This window comes from Acinonyx jubatus, chromosome B3, assembly GCF_027475565.1.
Source record: "Acinonyx jubatus isolate Ajub_Pintada_27869175 chromosome B3, VMU_Ajub_asm_v1.0, whole genome shotgun sequence".
Taxonomy (NCBI): Eukaryota; Metazoa; Chordata; class Mammalia; order Carnivora; family Felidae; genus Acinonyx; species Acinonyx jubatus.
In genome coordinates, this window is record NC_069386.1 from 84,312,121 (window position 1) to 84,324,779 (window position 12,659).

The following is a 12,659-nucleotide window of genomic DNA, read 5'->3' on the forward strand; positions in this document are numbered from 1 at the left end:
CTCTCTTGCTACAGAGATCAAGGGACTAAGGAACAGTCACGAGGAGCTGAAAAAAGCTTTAAACGAAATGCATAACAAAATGGAAACCACCACGGCTCGGATTGAAGAGGCAGAGGAGAGAATAGGTGAACTAGAAGATAAAGTTATGGAAAAAGAGGAAGCTGAGAAAAAGAGAAAAAAATCCAGGAATATGAGGGGAAAATTAGAGAACTCAGTGATACACTAAAAAGAAATAATATATGCATAATTGGTATCCCAGAGGCGGAAGAGAGAGGGAAAGGTGCTGAAGGGGTACTTGAAGAAATAATAGCTGAGAACTTCCCTGAACTGGGGAAGGAAAAAGGCATTGAAATCCAAGAGGCACAGAGAACTCCCTTCAGACGTAACTTGAATCGATCTTCTGCATGACATATCATAGTGAAACTGGCAAAATACAAGGATAAAGAGAAAATTCTGAAAGCAGCAAGGGGTAAACGTGCCCTCACATATAAAGGGAGACCTATAAGACTTGTGACTGATCTCTCTTTTGAAACTTGGCAGGCCAGAAAGAATTGGCACGAGATTTTCAGTGTGCTAGACAGAAAAAATATGCAGCCGAGAATCCTTTATCCAGCAAGTCTGTCATTTAGAATAGAAGGAGAGATAAAGGTCTTCCCAAACAAATAAAAACTGAAGGAATTTGTCACCACTAAACCAGCCCTACAAGAGATCCTAAGGGGGACCCTGTAAGACAAAGTACCAGAGACATCACTACAAGCATAAAACATACAGACATCACAATGACTCTAAACCCGTATCTTTCTATAATAACACTGAATGTAAATGGATTAAATGCACCAACCAAAAGACATAGGGTATCAGAATGGATAAAAAAACAAGACCCATCTATTTGCTGTCTACAAGAGACTCATTTTAAACCTGAGGACACCTTTAGATTGAGAGTGAGGGGATGGAGAACTATTTATCATGCTACTGCAAGCCAAAAGAAAGCTGGAGTAGCCATACTTATATCAGACAAACTAGACTTTAAATTAAAGGCTGTAACAAGAGATGAAGAAGGACATTATATAATAGTGACAGGGTCTATCCATCAGGAAGAGCTAACAATTATAAATGTCTATGCGCCGAATACCGGAGCCCCCAAATATATAAAACAATTACTCATAAACATAAGCAACCTTATTGATAAGAATGTGGTAATTGCAGGGGACTTTAACACCCCACTTACAGAAATGGATAGATCATCTAGACACACGGTCAATAAAGAAACAAGGGCCCTGAATGAGACATTGGATCAGATGGACTTGACAGATATATTTAGAACTCTGCATCCCAAAGCAACAGAATATACTTTCTTCTCGAGTGCACATGGAACATTCTCCAAGATAGATCATATACTGGGTCACAAAACAGCCCTTCATAAGTTTACAAGAATTGAAATTATACCATGCATACTTTCAGACCACAATGCTATGAAGCTTGAAATCAACCACAGAAAAAAGTCTGGAAAACCTCCAAAAGCATGGAGGTTAAAGAACACCCTACTAACGAATGAGTGGGTCAACCAGGCAATTAGAGAAGAAATTAAAAAATATATGGAAACAAACGAAAATGAAAATACAACAATCCAAACGCTTTGGGACGCAGCGAAGGCAGTCCTGAGAGGAAAATACATTGCAATCCAGGCCTATCTCAAGAAACAAGAAAAATCCCAAATACAAAATCTAACAGCACACCTAAAGGAACTAGAAGCAGAACAGCAAAGGCAGCCTAAACCCAGCAGAAGAAGAGAAATAATAAAGATCAGAGCAGAAATAAACAATATAGAATCTAAAATCACTGTAGAGCAGATCAACGAAACCAAGAGTTGGTTTTTTGAAAAAATAAACAAAATTGACAAACCTCTAGCCAGGCTTCTCAAAAAGAAAAGGGAGATGACCCAAATAGATAAAATCATGAATGAAAATGGAATTATTACAACCAATCCCTCAGAGATACAAACAATTATCAGGGAATACTACGAAAAATTATATGCCAACAAATTGGACAACCTGGAAGAAATGGACAAATTCCTGAACACCCACACGCTTCCAAAACTCAATCAGGAGGAAATAGAAAGCTTGAACAGACCCATAACCAGCGAAGAAATTGAATCGGTTATCAAAAATCTCCCAACAAATAAGAGTCCAGGACCAGATGGCTTCCCAGGGGAGTTCTACCAGACATTTAAAGCAGAGATAATACCTATCCTTCTCAAGCTATTCCAAGAAATAGAAAGGGAAGGAAAACTTCCAGACTCATTCTATGAAGCCAGTATTACTTTGATTCCTAAACCAGACAGAGACCCAGTAAAAAAAGAGAACTACAGGCCAATATCCCTGATGAATATGGATGCAAAAATTCTCAATAAGATACTAGCAAATCGAATTCAACGGCATATAAAAAGAATTATTCACCATGATCAAGTGGGATTCATTCCTGGGATGCAGGGCTGGTTCAACATTCGCAAATCAATCAACGTGATACATCACATTAACAAAAAAAAAAGAGAAGAACCATATGATCCTGTCAATCGATGCAGAAAAGGCCTTTGACAAAATCCAGCACCCTTTCTTAATAAAAACCCTTGAGAAAGTCGGGATAGAAGGAACATACTTAAAGATCATAAAAGCCATTTATGAAAAGCCCACAGCTAACATCATCCTCAACGGGGAAAAACTGAGAGCTTTTTCCCTGAGATCAGGAACACGACAGGGATGTCCACTCTCACCGCTGTTGTTTAACATAGTGCTGGAAGTTCTAGCATCAGCAATCAGACAACAAAAAGAAATCAAAGGCATCAAAATTGGCAAAGATGAAGTCAAGCTTTCGCTTTTTGCAGATGACATGATATTATACATGGAAAATCCGATAGACTCCACCAAAAGTCTGCTAGAAGTGATACATGAATTCAGCAAAGTTGCAGGATACAAAATCAATGTACAGAAATCAGTTGCATTCTTATACACTAACAATGAAGCAACAGAAAGACAAATAAAGAAACTGATCCCATTCACAATTGCACCAAGAAGCATAAAATACCTAGGAATAAATCTAACCAAAGATGTAAAGGATCTGTATGCTGAAAACTATAGAAAGCTTATGAAGGTAATTGAAGAAGATTTAAAGAAATGGAAAGACATTCCCTGCTCATGGATTGGAAGAATAAATATTGTCATAATGTCAATACTACCCAAAGCTATCTACACATTCAATGCAATCCCAATCAAAATTGCACCAGCATTCTTCTCGAAACTAGAACAAGCAATCCTAAAATTCATATGGAACCACAAAAGGCCCCGAATAGCCAAAGTAATTTTGAAGAAGAAGACCAAAGCAGGAGGCATCACAATCCCAGACTTTAGCCTCTACTACAAAGCTGTCATCATCAAGACAGCATGGTATTGGCACAAAAACAGACACATAGACCAATGGAATAGAATAGAAACCCCAGAACTAGACCCACAAACATATGGCCAACTCATCTTTGACAAAGCAGGAAAGAACATCCAATGGAAAAAAGACAGTCTCTTTAACAAATGGTGCTGGGAGAACTGGACAGCAACATGCAGAAGGTTGAAACTAGACCACTTTCTCACACCATTCACAAAAATAAACTCAAAATGGATAAAGGACCTGAATGTGAGACAGGAAACCATCAAAACCTTAGAGGAGAAAGCAGGAAAAGACCTCTCTGACCTCAGCCGTAGCAATCTCTTACTCGACACATGCCCAAAGGCAAGGGAATTAAAAGCAAAAGTGAATTACTGGGACCTTATGAAGATAAAAAGCTTCTGCACAGCAAAGGAAACAACCAACAAAACTAAAAGGCAACCAACGGAATGGGAAAAGATATTTGCAAATGACATATCGGACAAAGGGCTAGTATCCAAAATCTATAAAGAGCTCACCAAACTCCACACCCGAAAAGCAAATAACCCAGTGAAGAAATGGGCAGAAAACATGAATAGACACTTCTCTAAAGAAGATATCCGGATGGCCAACAGGCACATGAAACGATGTTCAGCGTCGCTCCTTATCAGGGAAATACAAATCAAAACCACACTCAGGTATCACCTCACGCCAGTCAGAGTGGCCAAAATGAACAAATCAGGAGACTATAGATGCTGGAGAGGATGTGGAGAAACGGGAACCCTCTTGCACTGTTGGTGGGAATGCAAATTGGTGCAGCCGCTCTGGAAAGCAGTGTGGAGGTTCCTCAGAAAATTAAAAATAGACCTACCCTATGACCCAGCAATAGCACTGCTAGGAATTTATCCAAGGGATACAGGAGTACTGATGCATAGGGGCACTTGCACCCCAATGTTTATAGCAGCACTCTCAACAATAGCCAAATTATGGAAAGAGCCTAAATGTCCATCAACTGATGAATGGATAAAGAAATTGTGGTTTATATACACAATGGAATACTACGTGGCAATGAGAAAAAATGAAATATGGCCTTTTGTAGCAACGTGGATGGAACTGGAGAGTGTGATGCTAAGTGAAAGAAGCCATACAGAGAAAGACAGATACCATATGGTTTCACTCTTATGTGGATCCTGAGAAACCTAACAGGAACCCACGGGGGAGGGGAAGGAAAAAAAAAAAAAGAGGTTAGAGTGGGAGAGAGCCAAAGCATAAGAGACTGTTAAAAACTGAGAACAAACTGAGGGTTGATGGGGGGTGGGAGGGAGGAGAGGGTGGGTGATGGGTATTGAGGAGGGCACCTTTTGGGATGAGCACTGGGTGTTGTATGGAAACCAATTTGACAATAAATTTCATATAAAAAAAACCAAAAAAAACCTAAAGAAATTTATTATTAAAAATAATTCAATCTTAAAAAAAAAAAAAGAAATCACTACCCATATGTGGCTATTGAACACTTGAAATGCCCTAGTTCAAACTGAAATGTACTTGTAAGCATAAAATACACATGAAATTTAAAGACCAAATATGAAAAAGAGTGTAAAATAACCTCATATAATTTTTACACTGATCACATGTTGAAATGACAGTATTTTAGATGCACTGAGTTAAATAAATCAAAATAAATAAAGTGTAGTATTAAATTAATGTCATGTTTCTTTTGATCTTTTTAAATATAGGTACTAGAAAATGTGGCTTAAATTATATTTCTATTGGCCAGAACTGCTCTGAAGTCTAGATCACGTTTAGTATGTTTACATACTTACATATAGAAATATATAGTTTTTGTATGCATTACTTTCACACTTGGACTAAAAATGTTTTTCTTAAAAGAGTATAATCTTGAAATGTATTGAGCATTAAATTAATTCCTTTTTCCCTTCCTTTCTCTTCCCCACCCTACCCACCACCTGCAACACACATACTTCTTGACAACCAAAAAAGCCTCAGAGTGAAGAAAGCAATAATTATTCTTGACCATACAAATGCTGAAGTGGGAACACCTGATAGCTGGATTAAGTCAACCCAGGCACAGAGTAACAAAAGGGTATCTCCTTTTTGGATAAAAGAAAGTGCTAGTCGATGGAGGAAGGCTTTAGAGTTAGTGGGTCCCAGACAAAAGACATAGGAAATAGCTACATTTGCCAAAAATGACCAGTAGTTATTTTTAAATAACTAGATCCAAATTTGTTATTCTTGTCATCTATTCCTCTCAGATTTTTTTTCCAGAAAGTATAGTTCCATTACTTTATGTTGGCTGACTATGTACTACTAACTACTTTTCCATTTGATCAATATTGTCTATAAAGCACCACCTCAGTTCAGCTACTGATAGTTGCTGGAAATAAATGCTGACATATGTGACCACCTCTGACTTGTTGGAGGCTATAAGGTACCCAAAATTTTTGTTTGGTCTAAGAAAATATCTAAAAGTGAATCTAGTTCAGAAGATTCTGCAAGGAAATGACCCCAAACAGGTGTCTGTTCTCCCCCACTTAAAAAATGCCTGCCTGCATACACATAAACAATTTATACACACCACACTGTTCTAAGTGAACTGGGAACACGTTCACATGCAGCATTCTTGTGTTAGGCTGGAAGGGTGTTTGCCATGTTTTAGCAAGGCCTTAGCACATGCAACACATTAGCAATTATTACTTGGCCTCAGTGTAGAACCTCCTTGAGGGCAGAGGAGAGAAAAGAACATTAGGCATGAGCAGAGGTGCTGTGATAACTCATTATTTTCATTCCCATGAGTGCTCCTTGGTGCTCTGTCCCATTTGCGTCCCTCTGGTTACGTGCTACCTTGATAAAGGACGGTAGTTGAATACCTGTTTTCCTTTGCCCCCCTCTTGCTGCCCTGACAAACTTCCCAATGACTAAAATGAGGCCATCCAGGGGAGGAGCTCCAAAATTTTCTTCTAGTTGGTAATTCTGCTTGTCTAACAAATCAAAATTTCCTTGAACAGATTTCATGGGGGCTGCTCCATTTCGATAGGGCATTGGAAAAGCGTTTCTTCTCTTTTCTTCCTATTCCTTATCCCCTTTTTCCTTCATTCAAGGAAATAGAAAACAAAACAGAAACAAAGACCAGGGCAATACAACAATTGTCAATCTTTTCCAAAGTGCTCTATATATCACTTTAATTAAGGCAACTTTTTGAAACTCAAAAAAAAAAATCACCCTTAATTAGGATTGACTTCATCTGAGTGGAGAGCATCTGCTGAAGCAGCCCAGCCCTGTCCCCCTTGGGTCTTGGCAGCTACAGGTGAGCTGGGCCCCCTTCTCCTTTCCCACACCCCTGCTTAAGAAGTTGCCAGGGAGCTCTCAGGCAGTATCAGCAGGCAGGAAGCAGGGTGGGAGTGAGGGGGGTCTCCACCCATTAGCAGCTGCTTAAGTAGTAGGCAGGGGAACTATTCTACAGAGAACTTCAGGTCAGCAGATACTCCAAGGCAATTGACACCACATGCTACCCAGTTGTGGAATTAAATTAAAATGCTGAGGAAGGACCTGGAATGCCAATCTCCTTTTCTCCCTACCTTGTGCTTGGCACCCAAAAGAATAAAACGAGAACAGTTGGACTTGGGGGTTTTAAGGGAATTATTAGGCAACTGGGAGGAAGTGAAGGCAGCATACACCAAGGGAAGCTGTCTTCATGGAACATCATGTACCAGTGATTAAATGTCAGGACCCATCATTGTCCAAGGGGTGACGTCTATACAGGTTTAGTAACTTGCTCATTCCAATTAAACCAAAAGACAAGCTTGACAGATCATCAGAATCTTTGGGGGAAGGAGGTGGGTGGAGTGGAGAAAGGAGTGAGGTAATTTTAAAAAATGACTTCATAATTTTTTTTAAAAGGCACAATATTCTCACCTCAGTGATGTTTGCTTCAATCTTTTCCAGTATAATATGAAATAGAAGTTTTGCCAAAAGTAGGGAAAACATTTCCAAATAAGTCACTATAGATTACATTACAAATCTAAAATAAAAACAGGTAAACATGTGTTTGCCCATCAGACTTTAGTATATTTTTGTTAACACTTTCCTTGTGGAAGAAATTTGACTTTTTCTTACGCTACTTCCTTAACAATAATTTGCTACAGCTTTAACAAGTGAGTAAGAGCTGGGCTCATAATTATATATATATACATATACACCCACTATATATAAAACAATTTTTTATGTTCCCTCACCAATAGGAAAACATTAAGTGATTACCTCTGTAAATTTGTTCCGATTCGCTTGCAAGCCAACCTTTACTACCTCAAAAGGGTTAACCACGATAGCTTCTGTTAGTCCAGATCCTAATCCAGCAATGGCAAATGTCTATAAAAAATGAAATCAATCAATATTTTAAAACAAGTTATGTGTACTAGGTTAAACATCCTACTCGTTACACTCTGCAGCTGAATGTTATGTTGAGAATGAAGAAACTTACATAAATGCACCATATACCATTACTAAACAGCTTTAGTTCTTGATTAGATGCTGACAATTCATGAAGAAGAAATTACAGAAGCCACAAACCACATCCTAACAATTCAAAATAAAATGTCAAAGCCCCATCAACAACGACTTTTTCCTTAATGAAAAGAAAGGTTGTTTTAGTGATTTAAGGTGGATACTAAAACATCTGCACATGTAACAATTAAAAGAGAGTTTGGCCTGTAAAAGGAGTGCTTCATTTTTAAAACAGCTAACTTAAATCCTTATTGAGCATCTAAAAAAATTCAAGGAGCAGAATCAAAAATAAAATGTTTATAAAAAGCTGAGTTTCAGGTGACCAAACACTGCAGCTGAAAACATTTAAATGTATAGCCCTGTTGTTAGAGTCACTATTCTAGATAATTAACAAAAAATTTTTATTCATCCTTTCCCTATTTAAAAAAACAGACAACCGCCCTATTGTTCCAGCCATAGAAGCTGAGGAATAAAAGTTGAGATCAGAAATGGCTAGGTTGTTCTGAAGGCTCAGCTAAAATCTAGAACATCAAAGGATGATGTCAGGTTCTTACTTGCTCTCAATTAAGAATTTCTGCAAGAAATTAAAAAAGAACAACTTTCTAGAATTTTCCTCAAAGTAAAATGCTTAAGGGTTTTTCAGAAAATCTGTATCGAAAATAACCAGAACAGGGGCACCTGGGTGGCTCAGTCCATTGAACATCCGACTTCAGCTCAGGTCATGATCTCACAACTCTGAGTTCGAGGCCTGCAACTGGCTCTGTGCTGACAGCTCAGAGCCTGGAGCCTGCTTCGGATTCTGTGTCTCCCTCTCTGTCTGCCCCTCCCCCGCTCATGTTTTGTCTCTCTCAAAAATAAAATGTTTAAAAAATTTTTTTAAAAGTTAACCAGAACAATTAACACACACACACACACACACACACACACACACACACACACACTCGAGAAAAACAAAATGAAATAAAGCCTCAAATCTCCAAAACAGATGCTGAAAAAAAAATCCTTTAGCGCTGAAGCTCTAATTCCAGAAGAGGTGATAGTATATACAACCAAAAGAAGAAAAAAGCCAATGAAGAGCAAAGAACACATAACTCTTACCAGGGGTTTCTAATTTCTTCAAATAGGAGACCAAAAGAGAAAAGAGACAGGAATATTTCATAACCTTGGAAGAAAAGGCAAGATAGAACCAGGGAGCATCCAGAGCCAGGAGGTCTGAGTTTAGGTCCTGGTCGTGCCACTGATTGGATGTATGACCACAGCTGCCATGTACAGTAGTTTGTGCACAGAAAAAGGGGTGTGTGTGTGTGTGTGTGTGTGTGTGCGCGCGCGCGCATCTGAAATCCAGCCTGCATCCCACTTGCCAAGCTGGACCTCTGGAGAGGTATCAGTCAGGAGAAAGGGTGCCTTTTCACAACTCACACAAAGGTAACATGTGCTAGCAGCAGCTCTGTGTCTAATTCACCGAACCTTTCATAAGCCATGGTTTTCTCATCTGTAAAATGGGGACAATGCTATCTAATCTCCCTAACTCATAAGGGAATTACGAGGATCAAAACAATGTGTGAAGCCCTTTGTAAAGTGCTATACAAAAGCCATTGTTCCTGTTGCACATGAAAATGAAGAGGAAGAATGGGATAGCATACAGATTCAAGGAGAGAGGGAATAATTAATGTTTTCCTTTCATGCCCCTTCATTACGGTTTTAAACATATTTGTATAGGGTAACAGACCAAATATTTTATTTATTTATCTCAGATTTTCATCATGGAAGCCAAAACGTGTGTGTGTGTGACACACACACACACACACACACACACACACACACACACACAAATACTAGTCCCAAACTCTTCTGACTAGGAAAGCTAAAATCCAGATGTTCAGGTTTTTATTACTTACTATATGCAACCTTGCAAGTAATTCACTTTTTTGCTCTTCTATAAAACTCAGCTACACTTGCTGTCAGGACTAGTGTTCAGCAGTCCCTTGTCAAAAGAATTGATCAGCTATCAGCAGATCATGTTACTTAGATTATTCCAGAGACCAGTGGTAATAGTTGGGTTCCCAGCCCCTTAGGCTTTTCATGTGAGAGAACTAGGGGACATTTAAGGGCTGTTTAAGTGTCTAGCTATATCAAAAAGAAGCTGGAATAAATGAGTTCAAGAAAAGAGAAAAACTGCCTACAGTTTGCATGCATTCAGTTATAGTAGCTCGAGCGGCCAAATGCTTTTCTGTTTTAATTCTCAAGAGTGGAGAGAACTGCCGTCCCTCACATGGTACCAGTGCTCGACACTGGAACAGCCAGCTGGCCCTCTGGAGACCACACTTTATTGTCTTTTGCTAGGAAGTTTTTAATCCTCTCTTTACCAAGATGTTTTCGAAGTTCAGCGTGACATTAAGAGACGACAGCAAGGCATTAAAAAAAATCTTAGCTAATATTAGGACTCATTCTGCCACTTCCTCCATTCAAGGTTACTTCACAGCCAACTTGTCTAGGCAGGAGGCTGGACAAGAAGTCTCCTAACAGGATCCTTCCTAGAAAAGAGGCATGTATGGTTTTAAAAATAACAGATGCTTCTTCTTGGACAGTTTATTTGGCAGAGTAAATATTCTGAAGTGAACCTTTACAAGTTAAGTAACTGAAAAGTTGAAGCTCAGAACACTGCCTCTCTGGTTGAGTTTTGAGGTACATTTGAGAAGATAAACTGGGGGACTTTTCCAGGGGCTGGAAGGTACACTGTCAGTTAGAGGACCAATGCATATGTTGTTTTGCTTTGTTTTCCAGATTTGGTGGGAGAAAAAAATAGTGCATTTTCTCTCTCTTGGGCTCTTGTTGCACACATACTTGTAAAACCCATTTGGTCAATATAATCTGTCTTGTGAAAAGCAGCAAAGTCACCAAGAAGGAGAGGAGTGGCATGGAGAAATGTTCAAATCACCAAATGATTTTCTTGTAATAGCTGAGATGTGTCACTGTTTTTTTTAAGTTTATTTATTTATTTTGAGAGAGAAAGAGAGAGTGGGGGTGGGTTGGGCAGAGAGAGAATCCCAAGCAGGCTCCATGCTGTCAGCACAGCCCAACTTGGGACTTGATCCCACGAACCACGAGATCATGACCTGAGTTGAAACAGAGTCGGAGGCTTAATCGACTGAGCCACCCAGGCACCCCAACTGAGATGTGTCATTGTAACATCACTGTTCTCAACTACAAAAGGCCCTTCTGCATCTGACTACAGGGTGACTTGAAGTCCTATATTTATTTACTACAGCTTGAGCAAAAGCTGGAAAAGTGACCTGTTAGGAAATGTTTTAGGCATACTGACTTTTGCACAAATAGATACGTTCAGTATGTAGGTAAACATATGCATGTTTTGGCTTTAACAGAATCTTTGACAAATGTACTCTTTATTTTATATTCTTGACCATATCTCATATGAGTCCTTCCACACATATCATTGTTGTCATAAATTCATCACCGGGAACTATAAAATAGCCAAATTGTGAGTTATTAGGAAGATGGCTTTCAACAAGTAGCTGAACATTGAATAACTCGAATTCATATTTTAGTAGCTGGGCTTGGGGAATCAAAAGGGTTTTTGTTTCCAGATTTTCCTTTATGAAATAACTCACACACTTAAGTATAATAAATACTCTCACTTACCAATGCTGGTGACAGTGACACATATCCTAGCAATTTCTTGTACTGCTCGAAGGTGAAAAACTGTGAAATAAAACCAAACCCAGAGATTTATAACAATTTCCTGCAACAAACCCTTTAATTGACTCAAATTTCTTTAGTCAATCATTATATTAACCAGCATTTTAGAAAATGATAAACCATCGAACATAGTTTTTAATCTGGTCTCGGGTAGTTACTATTGAATCTTACTTTACCATTGGCATTTTCAAATGCAACTATAATAACCTACAGAAGAGCTGATGGAATCCTTTATAGCAGTAAATGAAGCATACAGCTTCCATTTACCATGACCATTTTCAGTTTCCCCAGACATCAATAGACTTCTTTTTTATGGCAGTGATTCAAAATTATAGGCATAGAGACCTGAAATCTCTGGTCTCCTATGTTTTCTCTCTGAACTGCTTTCCCAGTGAATGCCCAATTTTCTAGCCCACTTGTAAAAGACATCCACTTCTCATCTTTAACTTGAATTTATATTGCTGTGTATCTCTCTTGTTTCATGGAATGTTTAAACACTCACTGATGACGAAGACAGCATGGTAAAACAGAGAAAGACCTAACGAGGTCAGCTTGTCCATCCTGAATTAAAGCAAGACTGTCTTCAACGTGAATAAAGAAAGAGCGCTGTTTATTCCTTCCTTTAAAATTTGATGATGATGAAGATTTTGTATATTCCTTCATTAGGTAACATGTAATAGAATTTTCTCTGCAAATAAATTTCTATGGAGGCAAATCTAATCAGACTTCATACAATGTTCCCCAATACATTTCTCTCCTCTCTTTCTATACTCTGCATTTTGGGCAACGACTCTGCTTGATCATGATGTTTTGCTCCTGGGTGCTCTTTTAGGTAGCTGCCTATATCACTGATAGGGCACAATCTTAGGTCCTGTTAGGGTCTGATTTTTAAGACCCCAGAAATGGCATGGTCTCAAGTGTCTTCTACTCTATACTTTATAATCCAATAAAATGGGGGAAGGAAAAAAAGTGGAATTGGGGGTGAAATAATACTCTGTTGTCAGAAGGAG

General features: G+C 38.7%; 1 protein-coding gene across 9 annotated transcripts in view; it reads right to left on the bottom strand.

Moving 5' to 3' along the window:
* The window catches only part of SLC25A21 (solute carrier family 25 member 21), a 485,208-nt gene that overhangs the window by 45,278 nt on the left and 427,271 nt on the right, over positions 1-12,659 (bottom strand). For 7 of the 9 annotated variants that reach the window (XM_053224377.1, XM_053224384.1, XM_053224376.1 and 4 more), the window contains 2 exons: positions 11,593-11,652; positions 7,690-7,797 (listed from right to left, as the gene is read on the bottom strand). In XM_053224377.1, coding sequence (XP_053080352.1) covers positions 7,690-7,797; positions 11,593-11,652 — 168 coding nt within the window. Of the gene's footprint in view, positions 1-6,299; positions 6,520-7,689; positions 7,798-11,592; positions 11,653-12,659 lie in introns of all 9 variants that reach the window. The other 2 variants (XR_008299377.1, XM_053224378.1) reach the window with 2 other exon arrangements.